This window comes from Stylophora pistillata, chromosome 8, assembly GCF_964205215.1.
Source record: "Stylophora pistillata chromosome 8, jaStyPist1.2, whole genome shotgun sequence".
NCBI lineage: Eukaryota > Metazoa > Cnidaria > Anthozoa > Scleractinia > Pocilloporidae > Stylophora > Stylophora pistillata.
Window position 1 is genome coordinate 5,360,006 of NC_142526.1, and position 19,995 is coordinate 5,380,000.

A 19,995-nucleotide genomic window follows, 5' to 3' on the forward strand; every position below is an offset into this window, starting at 1 on the left:
ATTATACAAGCGACTCAAGAAAGTCGATTTAACCATTTCATGTTACTTTGAGGAAGAAATTTTCTCAACATTTTAGAAATCTTCTTTTGCATTAAACAGCATTTCAATTCACCTGTCAAATCGAGTGCTTGGTGGACTGGGGAGAGGGGCGTAATTATATTACAGCTACTCGCGCTATACTTAGTCGCTTGTAGTGCGCTTGTTGTAAAATAATAACGACGACAAACCATCTATTTATTGTCACCAGGAATTCATGCATTAGAAGTTATTGAAAGTTGCTCCCAAGTATTTTTTGTCTTGTTTTAATATGGATGCTACAAGTAGCAAATTTGAAATTAATTAGCACGGGTTGTTAAAACATCATATCTCAATCGTGATGTGACACCAAGATACTCGAAATAGTGAGATTGTTTAATGTGAGTTCTATGGGGCCGTCAAGCATTATAGAAAAAACATAAGAAATTAAGCCTAAGATTTATTTCACGTTGGGAAGAAAATTCTAAATTCTATTAAAACTACGTTAAGTTAGAGGACACTCGCAGCACAAAAGATTCAAGTCCACAAGAAAACTTGAAAAGTGTATTCTAATAATTCCTTCAAGTAAATCAAACAGACGAAAGTTTTTGTCTACCTGTTGTATAATAATGTAAGTTTTCTAAGGGAAAAATAATCGAGTATCCTAATACTGACTAGGCATATTTCATTACATATCAGATTAGTCTAATTGTTTACAACGGTTAACTCACGCTATGCAATGTTGGTTTTTAGACTTCATAGATATCTTAAGATATCGTGTTCCACAATTTTGTGCATGCTGTAGTGCTATAACAAGCTACAAATATTTTATATTTTCTTGTTCGCTTTACAACACAACTTACTGTGTTCCTATCGAGGACTCCATTGCTAGAAAATAAACATGTGCGTCTCCTGAATATATATAGGATTACTAACTAATCGCCTGACATAATACGTGCTCAATTGGAGATACCAGGGTAACTTTATTACAACTGACCAATCCGATCGCAGAAAGCGACCATTGAATCAATCATGTTTGATTACTTTACTGAGCACTGATTGGCACATTTCAATTGAATTGGAGTCATTGTTCGTTCCCCATTATGTTATTGGCTCATTCTGGGAAAGATGTGTGCCATATAAATTATTTCTTGAAACTACATAGCAAAATTATATTATGCGAGACACCGACTACCACTACTAATTGTGTAGCTGGCAGCGCCCGTGGGCATTATGAAGCGAATCCTGTGTTCTGATTGGCTACCCGAGCGGGTAAAACGGGCAAGGAAACCATAACCATCAGAAATATTTCATTATCACTCATGACATTCATTTCTCTAAAAGACCATAAAACCCTGAGGCGTTGTCTTTGCAAGTTATACGTTCTTGTTTGCAATACAACGCAACTTACTGAATCATATTCCGCGAAGCCTGTGGATGATGCCATTACCGCGAACAGTAAAGTGCATCTCCTCTGTACATTCAGGATAACCTACTAACTAACCAACTAATCACCTGGTATATAATACGTACTATACTACTGTTACTGGTGTAACCTGCAGGAGATGACCTTTGAAGTACATATGAATTATCCGTCATCTTTGATTTTTTTTACCCTGGAAATAGATCAGCTCAGTAAAATAAATTTAAAATCGTTGTTCGTTTCCCATAACGTCATCAGTTAATTTTGAGCAAATGATACCAGTAACAGGCCAGGGCTTGTGATCATTTCGTCATAAATATATATATTAAGAGTCCTCCAGGCAAAAGACTTTTCATAAGCTTTGTGAATGTGCCTATGTTTTCTTTCTATAGACCATTTCATACACTAATTGTGACAAACATACTTTTTTGGATGCTTCCCGTAGCATTCAAGAAATGAACATGATTTAATATTTATCTCTTATTTCACTCTTCGACCTAACAGTGTATTGCTAACGGATCACAAGGATACGAGATATTTTTCTGAGTCAAATAAAAAGGAATGTACGATGAGCTCGATCGCTCTTCGGTCTGTGGAATCAACTTCACTAACTAAAATAAGAAAACAATGTACACCAGAAGTACTGCTATATTAAATAATAACTTTAGTGATTAATTCCTTGAAAAACCCCAAAACCCTTAACTTTGCTGTTTCAAGTTTAGTCATCTCACGTCTCTTTATTTTCTTGCTCACTACCCAGCGATATTCTAAAAATGTTTTCACCCTTTATCTCACTTTCTATATTTGACTTTAAAACTTACTCTTGTTAAATCTAGATTTAATCTCAGACTAAATTTAGTTTAAAGGGTACAAAGCATAAACGTCTGTGCATGTCTTGCCAGCATTATTGTACTCGGATAAATCAGCCAAATCTTGTCCATACCATATTTGGAACCGCTGATTGACAGACACAACCAATGGAGTGGGGAGAAGGTTAAACACAAGCCTGGGTGAGTTGACATCAGAACCGTTAAGTCGGTATCTATACATTCCGGTGTACTTCGCGAACTCAGCAAGTAGAAGAACGCGTTTGTTACGGTAAGTTATTACTGTCATTAGGTTATAATGTCCAAAAGATGGGTGTGGACATCCCCACTTTGTTAGTTCTAAATCAGTTGCACATCTCACTAAGCCACTTGTATGGACAAGTTGAAACGTGTAGATCTGACCGGCTTCTCGGATTATAAATGTTCCATAGCTGTTATTTTTCGTTCCAAAACAGACAGGATCGTCGTTGACCTTCTTCCAGTTATCTGTCATGTTTATTAGGTTTTAAAGATTGCGTTAGTTTGAAAGGTCAAAGAAGTTTTCTTTAAATTCCATAACTTTTCGATAGTAATTAGGAAAAATTGTTTATTTTGACTTGTATCAGAGCGCATGACTTGAATAATAATAATGATAGTAATAATAATAGTGTTTAATATCAACATCGCATATACATAAATTACAAAGTTGTTACATTAAATTTTAAAGCTGTAAATAATTTCAAAAATAAGATGTATAAATATTTTATTGTAATTAAACTATGTAATATACATACATCTTATTAACCAAGCGCGAGGGCCGTACTGGGAGAATATCGGCCCGAGGTCTTGACAGTACGGACCGAGCGCAGCGAGGTCCGTACAAAAAAGTATCTTCCAAGTGCAATAATTCCAGACCGTGGGATAGTGACGCACAAGAAGCTTAAGAAGTCAAGTGTCGTTTTGTAATTCGTTATTGTTTTGGTGTGAAATTTTGAAACACAAATCATTGCTCTTAATAAAATATCTCTATAACGTATTAAATAGATTTGCAATCATGAGCACATGATGAAAAACATGAGAAGTGAAAAGAAAAGGTGGTTGTTTAGAAACAATAAAATAATATAAAAAATTTTAAAAAATTAAAAAAAAAAACTCGGATTAAGTCTGATTGGGTTTTGAGATTTGGTTTAACGTCACTGATAAACAACCTTTTATATCATTGCAATAACTTCGCGTGGGTAATGGTTTTTCCTGTCGTACATTTCCAAATTAATTGACACGGAACACATCTGTTAAATTCGGTTCTCTAGGATCAGACTCCTATCAGACCCAAACGAACTCTGATAACAAAAACGACCTAGATACAAAAATTTCAAAAACGTGCATCGAAATTATCCCAAAAAAGTAAATTACATTAAAAAATATATATGAAAAGGGAAATGACACTCTTACTCTAAAAAACTATAAAAACAAATTTTAAAAATGTCTAGCCTATATTTGCCATTGCATTGTCAAGTAAATTTTGTTTCTGAATTTCCTCAAGATGGTAAACTTGCGTTTCCTCTTTAAGTGTTTTTCAGTGTTTGAGCTCTACTGGTCAGACACGCGCTGAAATAGTTGGCAGCGTACGAAGCCGACATTGCTTGCACAGCACAAGCCATATTTGAATAATAAACTGTGGTTTATTAGTTGATAAATCAAATCTCTCAGCAGCTGTTGACGAATTGTCATTAGTCGTATCTAAACAAATGCTGGAAACCATACGTTGTTAGTAATAATAAAAGTAATTACATCTTTAGCCAGGGTAAACCCGTTAGCAATTGCTGGTATCAATGGGTACCCTGGTAAATTACGCAAAACAATAAATAAAACATAGATAAAAGTAAAATATTGATTATAATTAAAGATAATTATAAGAGTCTTAACATGTATATATGATAACTAAAAGTCATTTAAAAAATTCTTCTATTTTTTATTTAAATATTAATAATGATTTAATTGATTTCAATTCTGGCAACAAATCACTGAATGCTTTGGCCCCAGCATAAAAACAACCCTTTTTTGCCACTTCTGCTCTAACCTTAGAAATTATAATATCTATGCCATTTCTACGGGTTGCCTGTGAATGACTAGAGATACTATAATAGTATAATAGAGATACCTAAATAATTTGAGTATTCCGCTAAAAATCAAAACGTACCTGAGCAAAAGCTCCGTCCATCTCCGAGATGTCCAGACTGACAGCTACAGTTAAATGATCCAGCAGTGTTTGTACAAGTGGCCGCAACGTGACAGTTGTGGCTACCATCGCTACACTCATCGATATCTTAAAAGAATGCAAAAATTAAAAGCTAAAATAAAAAAACTCTTTAAGTAAGCTACTCCTTGTGTGTGTGATATTCCAGATAAAAAAAGGAGATAGAATTTTCGCCTGAAGGGGAACAATTTTGTTTCTCCAATTTGCATTCGTCAACATCTATGTTTGATTAAGCTCATCAGTAGCACACATTTTTTTCATAAAAGTTTTTTTTTACCATCCCTACTTTGTCGTGTTTGTTTGTTTGTTTTTGTTTTTTATTTTTCAATGTTTATCCGATCGAAACGTATTTCACCCTTTGAAACTTCAGGCCCCTATCAAACGCAGGCTTAAGATCATCTGTTTGGGTCTAAGGGGAAAGAGGTTCTCTAGGGAAACATTGCCATTGTGGTAACCACCAGCTTTGATATAATTTGGGTATTACATCAGGACAACGAAATGGAGTTGGATTACCCATATCTTTAGGAAGGGTTTGAATAGATCATCTGATGGCATGTAGTTATCAATCCTCAGGGCAAGAGGAGGAAAGTCACACCCATGCTAATTCAGAAAGACAGAGAATATTGTGACGTGAATTAAAAAGGTACGGGTCCACAACAAAGCAAAGCCAACACATGAAACCTGTACATGAGTCTCCATTTTCAGTGTAACCCTTCTTTGCACGTACATGTGTAAGAGCCATGACTTTTTTCGCAGTCTGCATTTACGTCACAAAGCAAGTTATTAACCTGACATTCACTGATAGCTAAAACAGCAAAAATGAGCTTTAGGTGGTTGATAGAAAATAATAAACATGTAACCCCTGCTCAATTGCACACATAATTTTTCATAGACGTTTTTCAGCCATCCAAGCTCCAGGCGGTCCAGAATTTTGCAGCCCGGATTATTTGTGGTCTCAGAAAATTTGACCACGTGATGATAATAATAATAATAATAATAATAATAATAATAATAATCGACTTTATTTAAAGAGGGTATACACATAACAGCTTGCGCTGATAAACCAGTGGCCCTAAAAACTAAAGTTAGTAAGTAATACATTCTAAGCCATAGAGATTAAAAATAGAACTAACTAGTCGAACAATGTAACTATTCAAAGATTATAAATACAATAAAACTAGATTATAATACAGCTTCAAAAGAATCAATGTCTCTATAAGAATTTATAAATAATTCATCAAACTATTCCTAAAAGAGGAGATGCTACGTTGTTTCCTAAGCTCATTTGGAAGACTATTCCATAACTTAATACTACTAACTTGGAAAGACCTTCCTGCCTCCGTAGTATTTCGATACTTGGGACAGATTAGGTTATACTGGCCATGCCTGGTCTCTCTACCATGCAGGGAGTGATTTGTAGTTAAAGTACTTTCAATATACGTAGGGGATTCCCCATGCAGTGCCTTGTAGATTAACACGCACTTTCTTATCTTGACCTCGTCATAGAATAGGATCCAATTTAGTTTCTTAATTTTTTACAGCTCTTGATCTGATACCTGTACCTAATATTACACGCGCTGCACGTCTCTGCAACCGAAACACTCTCATGAGATCTTCCTTAGAACAATAGGTCCAAGCTATACTACCATACATCATGACCGGCTTAATAAGGGCATTATAGAAGAGTAATCTTTCCTCAATGGGTAAATAAGTACACAACTTTTTCAGTAGGCCATTTTTGTTGCTAAGCTTCTTACAAAGTTTATCTACATGTTCCTTAAAAGTTAGTTCTTGATCAATTGTAACCCCAAGCAGTTTCTGATGTATAACTTGCTCGATAGCTGTTCCATTTGCTTGCAACTTCAAACTAGGGTCAGCTACACGTGACTTGAGACGCTTGCCAGTTATCAGAATAGATTTGGTTTTTCCGGCGTTTAAGACCATGCGATTTTAAGTGGACCATGCGCAAAGACTGTCAATGTCCTCCTGAAGTTTTGCTTCAGCTGCCGTTGTCCCCAGAGTACAATAAGCACTAGAGGAAAAGGTAGTATCATCGGCATAAACATCCACAGTAGAGTTTGAGATCACTTGTGGGAGGTCATTGATGAAAGTCAGGAACAGCAAGGGGCCCAAAATACTTCCTTGTGGAACATCATGGGTGATACCTAGTGGGGATGAAGTGCACCCATTTATATTAACATATTGTTGACGGTCAGCCAAGTGGCTCCGAAACAATTGTAGATTTCCACCATGGACACCATAGATCTTCAGTTTAGCAAGGAGAATGTCATGATTTATCAGGTCAAAAGCTTTACTATAATCAATACACACAAGGCCAGTTACATTATTACAGTCAATATCAAAGAGGATCTGATTCAAGAGTCGAATAAGGGCAGTTTCAGTTGAATGATGCTTTCGGAACCCTAACTGTAATCCATACAGAAGGCCGTTTCTAGACAGATGGGCGTACAATGAATCATATATATGCCTCTCGTAGATCTTTGACAAAATGGGAAGTACCGAGATTGGACGATAATTTTGTTTATCAGTCTTAGAGCCTTGATTTTTAAAAATTGGTGTGACTTTTGCCATTTTCCACTTTGACGGAAAACTGTGAGTGGAAATACAATAGTTGATAAGGCTCGTAACCGAGCTGGCAATACCTGGCGCAGCAATTTTTAGCACTCTGATGCCAAGACTATCCGCTCCTGTCGCTTTGCTATAAGGCATTTCCTGCAGCATTTTCAAAACCTTCACAGGGGAGATAAATGGAAGTTCAAATGCGTATTCGATGTCCTTAGTTTCCTTTAAAATGGAAGACATGGTTTCAGTTGGTAAACATGAATCAGCGGAATCCAATATTTTTGTGGCCTGATTTACAAATGTTGAGTTAAACAGTTCGGCAACATGAATGTCTTCAGTGACAGTTTCCCCGTCTTCATCAAGCTCTCGAACATGACAATCCTTTCCTTGCGAATCTCTTGTGAGATCACTAATCAATGACCATAGTTTCTTTGGACAATTCCGATTTTCCTCAACTTGAGACTTAGCAAAAGGCTTTCTTAGTATCTCTTATGAACTTGGTAACTCTATTTTTCGCTTCTCTAAAAAGCATCCAGTCCCCCGGATTTCTTGAGTTTCGAGCCTTTCTAAGGAGACAATCTCTCTTCTTGATCTCGTCATTTAGATCGCCAGTAAACCATTTAGGCTGACTAATTCTCTTGATTCTTTTTGTTTTCGCTGGTGCGTGCTTGTCCAAGATGCCATTGAAAATATCGTACCAGTTGTCTATAATGTCGTCGGTTTCTTCGAAGACAAAGGCTGCGTCCAACGGGGCCTCATTAAGGTCTTTTATAAAATTGTCTTTGTCAATATTCTGGAGATTCCTATATCTAAATGAAAGATGTCTCTTTTTACTGCAAGGGCCTTGCTCCTGCCACTGATTATAGCGTCTCAATGCAAAAACTGGCAAATGATCAGACAAACCGACATTAACTACAGAGACATCATGTATCCTCTCAGAATGACTTACGTAAATATGATCCAAGCACGCGCCAGAAGCAGGTCTGGTGACTACGTTTACCATCTGGTTTAGGTTCAAATCCCTCAGGACTTTATTTAGTTCTTGTTTGTAAAAACGCGTCGAAATTAAAAAGTCATAATTCAAGTCTCCTATCACAATCACCTCCGCGTTTGTCAAATAGGCGTTTTCGATGTTTTTCCCTAAATTGATGTTATATTCTCGTTTCGCCGATGGAGGACGATAGACCCCAGAGATCAATAAAGATCGATTTGATTTATGTGGATAAACTTCAAGCCACAAGGCTTCAATGTCGTTAGTCTCAAGGTCTAAACGGCGTCGAACGCATAGACTCTAATTTACATAAGCGAGGATTCCACCCCCAAGCTTTCCCTGTCGGTCTTTCCTATATAGCTTATAAGCGGGAATACAATAGTACGAGTCCGGAACTTTACTATCACAAAGGGACTCCGTTAGGATCAAGATGTCAAGCTTGCAGTCAGGTCGAGCTTCGCCAGTAAGCGATTTAGAGATCTCTTCAAATTTTGGATCCGTAAGCCTTTGAATGTTCCAGTGACAGAGCAATAAACCATTCCGGCATTGCGAGGCATACAAGTTGAAAGGGCCAGGATTAACCGAAATATCGCCACATAGCAGGCCTCACTCTGCAACTGGGCCAATCTGGATAAGGTGCAGTAACTTGATAACCTTTACACCAGTTTCGGGACACGCATTGCTTGTTGACCGGACGAGTTTAGATTTACCATATCGACCAGAAGGACGGTTAAATACTTGAGAAATATAAAAACGTTCTGCCAACGAAACACGATAGGAAGCCAAAGATATTCTGGAGTCCTCAATGTCGTCCTGGCGAAGAATTATTTGGCATAAACACAGAACTATAACGGACGTCAAATTAATACGTCCGACCGCCATTGCATACAATGTGTTCAGGCGGGACAGAGGTTGAGCAGACTTGGACAAAAGGAAAAAAGGGGGTGTTGCGGTCTATGTGAGAGACAGTCTCCGCTTCTGAGAGAACTGCACTGGCTACCTATTAAATCTTACTTGCTTTTAAGTGTATGACGGGCTCCGCTCCTACTTATCTCTCCTCGAAGTTTCTAACATGTGGTGAGATAAGTGGTCGCACGACCAGAAGCTCCCAACTTCTGCATATACCCTTATATAGAACTAAATCGGGACAAAGGACATTCTTTTATCGTACAGTAAGTCTATGGAACATTTTAGATAATACCCTTAAACTCTGTAATTCTTCTTGTGATTTTAAGCGTAAACTTACAGCCAAATTACTTGCTGCTTTCCTTTCTAATCGCTCTTAGTTGTAAATTTGGCGAACATCTATTAACATTTTAGCTTCCTTAATTTTTCTATTATACATTTTAGTATTGTAATTTTGTAATTTTTAGATCATTTTCACCGAAAAACCCTCTTTAGGGAGTGTCAATAAAGTTTGTATTGTATTGTATTGGTTTCGTTTGTTCTATTAATGAAAAGAGATGACCAAACAAATGCTGGGTCCTTGAGAACAACGTAAGTTACCAATTTAAGTTTAGGTATTCGGTTAAAAATGAATGCTCCAGATGTTACCTAAGCAAGAGGACCGTCCATCTCCTTGGTGGCCAGACTTACAGCTACAGTCAAATGATCCAGCGGTGTTTGTGCAAATGGCAAAGGTGTGACAGGCATGGCTTTCATCGTTACACTCATCGATATCTGGAAAGAATACGAGTCAAAAGAATAAACTTAAAAAAAAACCAAAACCATATAAAAATAACGAATATCACTTTGCATCCAAAAGTTATACAAATAGACATTTAAGCTTAGGTTTCTTAAGAGAGGACAGGTTTAGGGATCAACGCCAGATGCCAGTGAGACAGCAACTACTCCCCTCCCCAGAAGCCATTAACAGGCTTTGTTACACGACTCGGGCAGTCAGAGGGCCTATAACTAAACTCAACCAATCAAAATGCTCTATTGCCGGTGAATATTCTCTCAGTATTGGACCGGGCACTGTTCCGAATGGTCCCGAATGATACCGCACTTGTGTCCCTTTGAACTTCAGTCGAATAATAAATCTCTTATTAACCACGCTTGCTCGGGACCGTACTGGAAGAATATCGGCCCTCGGTCTTTTTTGTACGGACCTGGCTGCGCTCGGTCCGTACTGTCAAGACCTCGGGCCGATATTCTCCCATTACGGCCCTTGCGCTTGGTTAATAAGATATATGTAGTTGATCAATGAACTTTATCGATCGAGTGACGGCATATTGCAGCCACAGAATCGAGGCGAGAATGGTAAATAGTTACCCGAGATTTTCTCAACGAAAAAAGGCATAAAGTTTGCAGGCATATAGAGAAAGTTTTTTCAGCCTTGTTCTTGGCCTCAGCAGTAAAGCATAACTCGCGAGGCCTAACAAGACCAAATAAGCTTTACCTGGCAGCTGACTTGATAATACATGTACTACCTCTTTTTCCGATATGTAGGACCCACTGTCAACACCATTGTTGCTGGTCTACATTTGTATGCGTCTTTTCCTTTCGTCGTTATTGTCTCTTTCAGTGTTTAAAATTCTCAACTTGGCAAGCTTCTCCGTCGCCAAAAAATCTAGGTTTACATGAGCACCGATATGAACCCAAATTATTGATACATGTGTACTCTACGGAACAATCGTGTTTTCCCGATGTGCATTCATCTACATCTATGCACAATTTAAGAAGAAAACAATCGAAGGTTAAGAACCCTCCTTGATGAGATTTTTCGTCCAACTTTATAAAAGTAGCTTTATGAATCATGATCTTTCTTCTTTTATATTTTTATATACTTCTTTTTATACTTCTTTTATCCTTTGCCTGCTTGTTCATCTTTCCCTCTACCCATCTTTTGAGTCAGAATTATTTTGCCTGTTCTCTGAGCCCATCATTTTATCGTAAGAAATTTTCTTTGTCACCTGTCTCGCACTGAACTCCTTGATATCCAGCAGTACATAGACAGCGGTATCCAGCGGTATCCAGACACCGGTCACCAAACCCCGCTTGACATGTGGCGTGATGAGCACACGGATTGCTCTCACAAGGATTCTGAAAAGGTAATAATAAAATGGACCAATGTATAGAATAAAAAGAATTGATGAATAAATAAATGAAGGAATGAATAAATCAATAACAGTTTATCAGAGTTTTCTTATTGTTAGAATTATGCCCCTTGTAAAACTGAAAAATGAATAAAGGCTAAAAGTTTCTAAAGAAACTGTGGTGCTGCGTCGGCGGGAGTAACAATGTAATTTGGTTATATCAACTCGGTTGAAATATGTAAATTGGCCACCGTAACGAATAAGAAAGCTGACGTTTCGAGCGTTAGCACTTCGTCAGAGCGAATGGAGGAATTGTGGGTTGTATATGGTTTTATATGTAGAAGCGGAGGTACGCCATTGGTGAGAACATGGCAATGAGAAAAAACACGAATAAATTAGTGGAATGAAAAGCGTTCGTTGATACCTGTGGGATTAAGAGTGCCGATTTGAAAGATTAACTTTTGTTCAAGAGTTTAGCGGCTTTCCGTGTTGCCTAAATTTAAGGAGAGACCGCAGACTGCCATATGTTGTTTGGAATGATTAGGTATGTTGTTTTTCATTTGGAATCATTAGTTCAATTGTTTGTCATTCGGAGACAACTTTTTCAAACAAACCAACGGCGTAGTCATGGGTACCAAATTGGGGCCCAGCTATCCCAATCTTTTTGTAGGTTTTGTCGAAGAACAATTTTTTAGCCAATACATTGGCCCCAAACCTGAACTCTACGGTTGCTACATTTACCTTATTTGTTCAATATATTTCTTAACGATCTGGAAATTAAATTAGGGAACGAGACACTTGGTTTCAAATACGCTGATGACTGTACGATTATTGCTCCGGTATATTATTATAAAGATCACTCTGTAGACTTAATAAATCAGTTTTTACAGTGGGCAAGCCAAAATAGAATGAATTCAAATTCTACTAAATGTAAAGAGCTTATTATGTATAAAAAAGGTCACACTGCCGAGGCCTACAAAAGTATTTTTGGCATACCTCAGACTAGTACAATAACCATTCTTGGTCTCACGTTTCAGCCGAACTGCAAATTCAGTACTCACCTAAAAGAAAAGTTAGGTAAAGCTAATAAAGGGTTATACGTTATCAGATGCCTCCGCAAGGAAGGATGTAGCCAAGCAGAAGTAGATGTTTTATTTAATTCCATTGTCCTACCTAATATCACTTATGCTCTATCTGTGCATGGGGCCTCTGAGTCAGAGCTAACTATAGCCCAGCAGTTTTTAGATCGTTGTTTTAAACGTAAATACATATCTAAGAAATTAGTGATAGGTGACTTACTTAAAACGCAAGATCACAAAATTTGTCGCAAGGTTTCAACTATCCTGAGCCATCCTCTTAGAGCCTACTTCCCTGAGACCAAGATCACGAGGTATAATTTGAGAAATAAATCCCCTGTCATGCCCGCTATTCGCACAAACCGTTTTAAGAATACATTTTTTAATAGAATTGTTTTTAAGTATAATGTAGCTTTGTGAAAGTGTACTTCCTGTATTAGATGTAACATAAGATATGTAATTTTATCTTTTGAACAATAAAGACACACAGACACAGACACAGACGACTGTATCGGCGCTACCTCCTCTACCAGAGAGGAGCTAACTCAATTCATAACCGCAGTCAATTCTTTTCACCCGGCTCTAAAATATACCTGGGAAATTTCCGACAATTCTTCATCCTTTTTAGACATCAATCGAAAGTTTCAATTGAAGGCAACGGTTGATCCACTAGTGTGCATTACAAACCCATAGACTCGCATAGTTACTTGTTGTATTCATCTTCGCATCCATCTCATGTTAAGAATTCCATTCCCTTTTCTCAGTTTCTAAGACTTCGTCGTTTATGTAGCGATGACTCTGATTTTTCCCACAAATCAGAGTCAATGTGCCAGTTTTTCTAAAACGTGGTTACCCTGTTTCTGTCGCTCAAGCGGGTCACCACCGCGCCCAACTTATTGATCGACAGTCAGCACTACAAACGTCACAGAAGGAAAATTCCGACCGCATTCCCTAAACTCTCACGTTTCACCCTCACAACCACACAGTCAAATCCATTATTCTTAAAAACTTAAAATTACTTCAAAACGATCCAGAGTCTGGCACTATCTTTTCGCAACCTCCGCTTATTTCATTAAACGTGACAAAAACATAGGCAATTTTTTGGTCAGAAGTTCGTTCCAAACTAATGACCAACCCGTCACTTTTAAATGCGCTCGCGCACGATGCAAAACTTGTCCCTTCATTCACAACGCTGAGAATGTATCGGGACCCAAGCGATCTATTAAGATCACCGATAACTTCACGTGTACCTCCGCCAACGTAATCTATTGCATAACTTGCACTGATTGCAAAAAGTTATATATTGGCGAAACAGGAAGACGACTAGGTGACCGATTCCGAGGACACCTTCGCGACCTAGATAGGAATGACAAGCACGCATCAAAACCAGTCGCTAGTCACTTTAATCTACCTAATCATTCCAAAGAACGTATGGAAATCTGCGGTCTCTCCTTACATTTAGGCAACACGGAAAGCCGCAAAACTCTCGAACGAAAGTTAATCTTTCAAATCGGCACTTTTAATCCCACAGGTATCAACGAACGCTTTTCATTCCACCAATTTATTCGTGTTTTTCTTTTTGCCATGTTCTGTCTATTAGACCACTTTCATAACTGGCTGCCGGATTAATATTCTTTTGTTTAAATTTAAATTAGCCCTACTGGCCTCGTTCTCCAGTCCAAAATTCAAAAGAATACATTATCTCAAGCGAGTCCAGAAGGGCTAATTTAAATTTAAACAAAAGAATATTTATACGGCAGCCATTTATGAAAGTGATCTATGACGTACCTCCGCTGCTACATATAAAAACACACACAACCCACAACTCCTCCATTCGCTCTGACGAAGGGCTAACGCTCGAAACTTCAGCTTTTTTATTCGTTACGGTGGCCAATTTACATATTTCAAGTGAGTTGATATAACCAAATTACATTGTAAAACTGAATGTTGTCAGGTACTTACGAAAATCTCTGTGTATAAAAATCCGCTTTTGTCTTCGAAAGAATCGAAGGCTTGTAAGTGGGTCATGTTATTCAACTCGCATGTGAATGTCCCACCTGCCTGCGGACCGTAATTGTAAGACACGCAGTTTGGTTCAAGATGGCATCTCAACTCACAGATATCCTTGTCATTCACTTGGTCTGTCCTAATAACGTGATTTTTTAATATCTTGTTTTTTGTTCCTTCTTTGAATCGAATCACTCGACAATCATCTGGCGGAGGAAGAAGGAATAAAGAAGCCAATGAGAAATATAATCTGCAATGTCCTTTCATTCTTCAAAGGCAGAACAGGTGGCAAGCCTTTCCATATTTTTGGAAACTGAGTTATTTAGTCAAATTGCCTTCTACACAAAAGCCTTTTCTACTCAGTCATTTACCTTTCCACAAAAGTTTATTTCTTCGGACCTTTTTTCCTTTAAGAGAAATAGTCCAACCTAATACTCTCTCACTCACGATGGGTGAGGGCTGATATCAAACAATTACAGTGTAGAAGATAAATAATTTATTCTAGGGGATAGTCATGCTAAAAAATGCTATATTGTTAAACGCCGCCGGAATGTTATGATCTAAATCAGGTGTGGTACACAAGGCAGCTGACAATTATTTCCGTTTCTGTGGTAGATGAACTCTGGGAGATTATTTCTTATCACAAAAGGAATAACCGGTTGGAGGACTGACTTCGACATACCCTTAATACGCAAATTTTTAAGAGCCATATTTCCTGTGCTATTTGCTCCACACTGGTTATTTGCAGAAACACAATCCAGACAGGTAAAGAGAGCCAAGAGTATGAAGCATTCCATTTTCTGCAACATTTTTCCTGTTTAAAACATTGAAAAATATTAAGGCAATTTTACTGAATCTTGGAAAAGTAAGGCGAATTTTCTTAAACGCAGTGGTGTACTGTTTCATAAAAAAAGAACTTGTGAAAAGTATATCGAGCTACCTTCGTCGTCTCATTTTACAATCTTCAGCACCTTTGCCTAATTTTACTTCAGTTGTCTTAATGACATTTGTGTGTCACTAGCCGGGAATAAATGGGTGTATTTTTCCGCTTTCGCTTGTTTGATTGAACACCTCAATTTGAATTCACCCTCCATAATACCGTTATAAGAACTATTCTTACCTTTCAAGGAGTAATTCACTTTCAAATATTTGGGGTGTTCTTTGTTGTGCGGTCGTCCGATTTTGTTATCACTCGCATGGATACAGACGGAGCTGAACTCTAGACAGTCCCATTACCACTTCTCATCGGTTGACGCACATCAGCTATGGTTAAATCGCGAGCAAGTAATTAAAATAGCAAAGGAGGACTCTGTGGGAGAAAAAAAACTCCCTAGCAACAAATATACCTAAATTCATTTCCTGTGGCTTGTATATTGCTGCTTGACAATTTGAGCCACTGCTTGAGGTAAAGTTATGGTAACAGAACTTAACCTTAATCATAATAATGATAATGCTTATCGTTATTATAATTGCAAACGAGTGAATTCGACCGCTAAGTATCAAATTTAGAACAAGTTTTCTGTGAAACTTGGCGAGCTGAATTACTTTGGTCCTCCGCTGCGAGTTCGAATCTCCCTAACGACTTATAAAAATAATGAAAAAAAAAAAAAAGAAAGTCAAAAAAAATACCTCTCTCACCTTTTCAGAGGAAATGTATTTTATTCTCTTTTGAAAAGGTACACCTTCGGAAAGGGATGTACCATTTCATTCATTCTCTTTTTAACGTTCAACAGCTATCATTATTAAGCATACAGAAAGTTATTAGAAAAAAAGATAAAATGCACAAATCCAGTATTATCTCGGAGATTCAAATTTGAGTGAAGGATTCGAGCATTCCTTGAACCCGAGCTTGACTTTAATTTTTTTTTTCTAGCTTTAAATTGAAAATAACAATTTACGCGAAATCTTCTCGGCAGACTTTGATTAGCAGACTACAACCGAAAGCGACCACGTCGGCGACGACAACAAGGACGTGATAAAGACGATCTGATTGGCAGAACAATGACTCAGCACTTCTTATCAAAACTTGCAAAACAACAACTTGGAATCAGCAAAATTTGCATGTTTTTAGAGCAGAAACTACGACGGCAAATTATTTATTTATTTGGAACTTAACATCCGTTATACTGAAGTTGAGATATGGCGCCGTAAGTGGGCAGCAAACACATCCATCCATTCGCGAAATTTTAACTTAAAACAAATATCTAATTCATTTTCTTATCAAAGTGTTCTTCAGTTTTTCCGTCCTGACTGCTTAAAGGTCCCTAATATGATTAATTTATGAGGTGGTGATGGGAAAAATATAGAAAATGATGAAGAGGTTGTCCTGGATCGTAGACTAGGATAATGGACATCTGAGCCCTCAATTTTTATTTCTAATTAGCTGTCAAACGTTTGCAAAAATTACCGAAAAAGTGGTGAAATCATGGAAGCAAAATAATTTCATCATCAAACGTGTTTCTTGTGAATGACCATTAACACCATTGGAATAAGACAATTGGCCCTTTCTTAGCTTCCATCGGCAGCTGGACTCTTGCAGATAACCATTCATGAGTAAGAGGCTTTTACCTTTTAAGAAGAAATAAGTAATTTTTCTCCTCATGATACAGGAGAAACCTTTAGAAAGGATTGCGCTATTTACGTACTGCAGCCATGGTTACAGACTAAATAGAAAGTTACACATGAATAATTTAAGAAAGATAATTTAAGGAAGATATTTGAGTGAAAAGTTTGAAATTGGGAAGAATCTCGCTGACTCAACCCTAGTTAATACGAGAACCGGTTCCAGCCATCTATGAATTGAAGACTTGAGGTTCATGTTACTTTCCCCTGATACGAAAATTCGAGCTTTTTGCCGTATCATAAACATTCAGAACATATCCCAACTTTTTTAATCTATTAGTTGGAGATATGAACGTGACCGTTGGATGAGAACACAACAATTCGGACTTAAAAAAGTCTAATGAACATCTGTTCAATGTTTGTGTAATTATAATTATAATTACTTTGTGCTTCCAATGTTGACTCAACTTATGACTTATAGAAATATTCATAATAAGGAAAAGTTTTAACTCTCAAAAGAAATATATTTTCCTCTCTTGAGAAAGGTTAACTTTCAAAGGAATGCACTGTTATATTATTTATTAATAATAATGATAATAATTTACCAATTTATGCAGCGCGTATTTACGCGAAGTTAGACAGATCGGAAAAAAGTGACTTTTCAATTCTGACAGGTATAACGTATTATTTAGCCAATGTACGGTTGCGAATTATTGACATTTGTGACAAGCTGTAGGCGCGGAAGAAAATTTAGTGATGAACAATAAAAACAATACAGTGTTTATGTCGCGGGACTATCGGTCTGATAGTTGCCCCTTGGAAATTTGATATTCTTAAAACTAGCATATTTGTTTTAGGAACATCAAATTTCCGCGGGGCAACTAACAGCCGATAGTTCCTCGACAGAAAAACTCTACTGTTTATAAAGGACGACTCGCACGGCAGCTCCACTACCGTCAGTGGCATTGGACCAGTTGTGCACCATGGATATTAGGGCATGAAGGGTGGACGAGTTTGGAATTCCTCCCTACTGGTCGGGGTCAATAACCTCCATCACAGCAGGGCCAATATGAAGACCAACCACGAAATCTTCCGCAATTTTAGACGGCGCCGGAATCAGGGAGATAGGGCGAAGATGTTTACTGATATCCTCCGCAGGTTTCACCTTTGGTATTGGAACAACATTGGCCATCTTCCATGGTGGCGGGAGTCTGTTCTCGGCAAAACTGCAGAGAACAGACTCCCGCCAGCATGGAAGATGGCCAATGTTGTCCCAATACCAAAGGTGAAACCTGTTGAAGCAAAGGTGAAACCTGTTAAAACCATTAATTAAAAAGAGACCTCAATCATTTTTCGATTAACTTTTTCTATGGGCAGAACTTTAGAGAAATCCATCTGATTGGGTGGCGTTCAGCATTTCCGATTCACTTTTGTTTGTATTGTTGCTGTACACAGGTAGACTGAGGAGTAATTTCCAGGAGGTCCTTTTGTAACGTTTGTGAAACTAGCCATTGCCTAATTTCATAACGTGAGGTACTGGGTCTAGTACGGACTTTCGCGGACAAATTCAAAACAAACATGGCTTCCGCCACGAAGTGGCACTAGAGTTGTGCCTCAAAGTATTGTAAAAGCAATTGGAGAACTCAAGAGATATCGTATCACCGTATGACGAAAGTGCAACGGGCTTCAAAGGAAGTAATTGATCGATACATTGATGTTATTGGCTGTAAAAAGAAAGAGGGAGTGAAGTGGAAACGCGTTGTGCTTTGCTCGGCTCACTGGAGCAAACAACCTGCAAGGGTTGAAGTAGATTTTCCAGATATAAAGTTCACTGCACAAGCTCGCCAAAGTGAAACGAAATGGCACTGGAATTGTGCTGCTACGTTATGCATAAACTCATGGAGAACAAAGCAAAGTGTTGCTAGCACGCTGGAGTACTAGAATGTAGAATATAGTTTAGAATATAGTTTACATCTGACCACTTGCAGCCCAGAGGCTGAATTACGGGTGCAGTGTAAGGTTGAGAGCAGACTTCAGCATATCAGGCACCTCTGGCAGCCGCTTCAGTCTATCGATCTCACCTTCCCACCCATCCCACCCCAGGGGAGGACATCCATCACACAGTAATCTCGTGTGTAGGAATTTAACGTCTCCTACCCCAACCCTGCAGGAGACGGGACCTCCATTTATTCGTCCCTATCCGAGAAGACTCGAATATCTAATCATTTCTTGATGTTATAGAAAGATAACAAATCATTCTCAATCATTTTAAGACTTTGAGTGTTGGTACGGCCGGGGCTCGAACCCTCGACCTCCCGCACAACAGTCCAGCGCTCTATCCATTGAGCTAACTGGAGGCGGTTTGCAACTTGTCTGATGTGGAAAAGGACAAAACCTAAAACATACTGACGACAAAATTCTTAAAAACAAGAAGGTAATCATAAAAATAGCTGATCTAAAGTTATATTGATTGTATTAACTCTGGATTAATCGTTTGCTTAAAACTAAGCTTTTATATTTTAAAGAACTTTAACTAGTTAACGTTTTTAGATTTTATTCCTAATCAAATTCAGGTCGACTAGCTAGAATCCTAGACTTTCCTGTAAACTCGCACTGCTGCGCGTTATTTTTTATTGGTTCTTTCAGGTAAACTGCAAAAAAGGGGTGATCTGCTCAGAGCATTGGTCGAAAGGATTCAGGTCTTCTCTGGAGGATCTACCTGACAGGTCAACAACTAAGACATATGCTGAATCCAAGGCATCATACATAACACCTCCAAGTAATATTGCCTCTGCCAAAAGATGCTTAATAGATGAGGGTAGAACATTGCAAGAACCCAGAAGGAAATTGCAAAAACTTAATCTTAAAGATCCAAAATATGAATTAATCAGGACAATATCTGGAGAAAACACTGAGCTTAAAAGCGAACTTTTAATTTTGAAGGAGAAGATGAAGGAAAAAGAAATGAAATGGCTAAGATGGTTAATGGACTAGATGACCTTAAAACTGACCAAATGCAGTGCAAAAACCCCAGTCATTCCAGTTTAAATTTGAAAGATCTCGTTTTACATATGAGCACATTATGAAGAGAGAACAATGCTTCTATATGACTGGACTAACTGATGTTGAGTTTCATTGTTTGTTTGACTGTATCGGGCCATTTCTAAGCTGTTTGGTATACCCAGATTTGAAATCTAGTGATTTGTGCAACCGAAAAATGGATACCAAATCTGAGCT

General features: G+C 37.9%; 2 protein-coding genes across 2 annotated transcripts in view; one reads left to right on the top strand and one right to left on the bottom strand.

Annotated features, from left to right (window-relative positions):
- Nucleotides 1–286: 286 nt before the first annotated feature.
- On the bottom strand, nucleotides 287–15,468 carry LOC111327099 (uncharacterized). Its single transcript, XM_088730403.1, has 7 exons — nucleotides 15,317–15,468; nucleotides 14,879–15,010; nucleotides 14,152–14,402; nucleotides 10,991–11,120; nucleotides 9,630–9,755; nucleotides 4,445–4,570; nucleotides 287–2,751 (listed from the first exon to the last, which is right to left on the bottom strand). The coding sequence occupies exons 2-7, from the start codon at nucleotides 15,003–15,005 to the stop codon at nucleotides 2,294–2,296; spliced, it is 1,218 nt and encodes a 405-aa protein (XP_088586529.1). The 5' UTR covers nucleotides 15,006–15,010; nucleotides 15,317–15,468; the 3' UTR covers nucleotides 287–2,293.
- Nucleotides 15,469–19,975: 4,507 nt separating this feature from the next.
- The window catches only part of LOC111327131 (uncharacterized), a 714-nt gene continuing 694 nt past the window's right edge, over nucleotides 19,976–19,995 (top strand). The window contains exon 1 of the mRNA XM_022931240.2: nucleotides 19,976–19,995. This exon is cut by the window's right edge and continues 694 nt beyond it. Coding sequence (XP_022786975.2) covers nucleotides 19,976–19,995 — 20 coding nt within the window.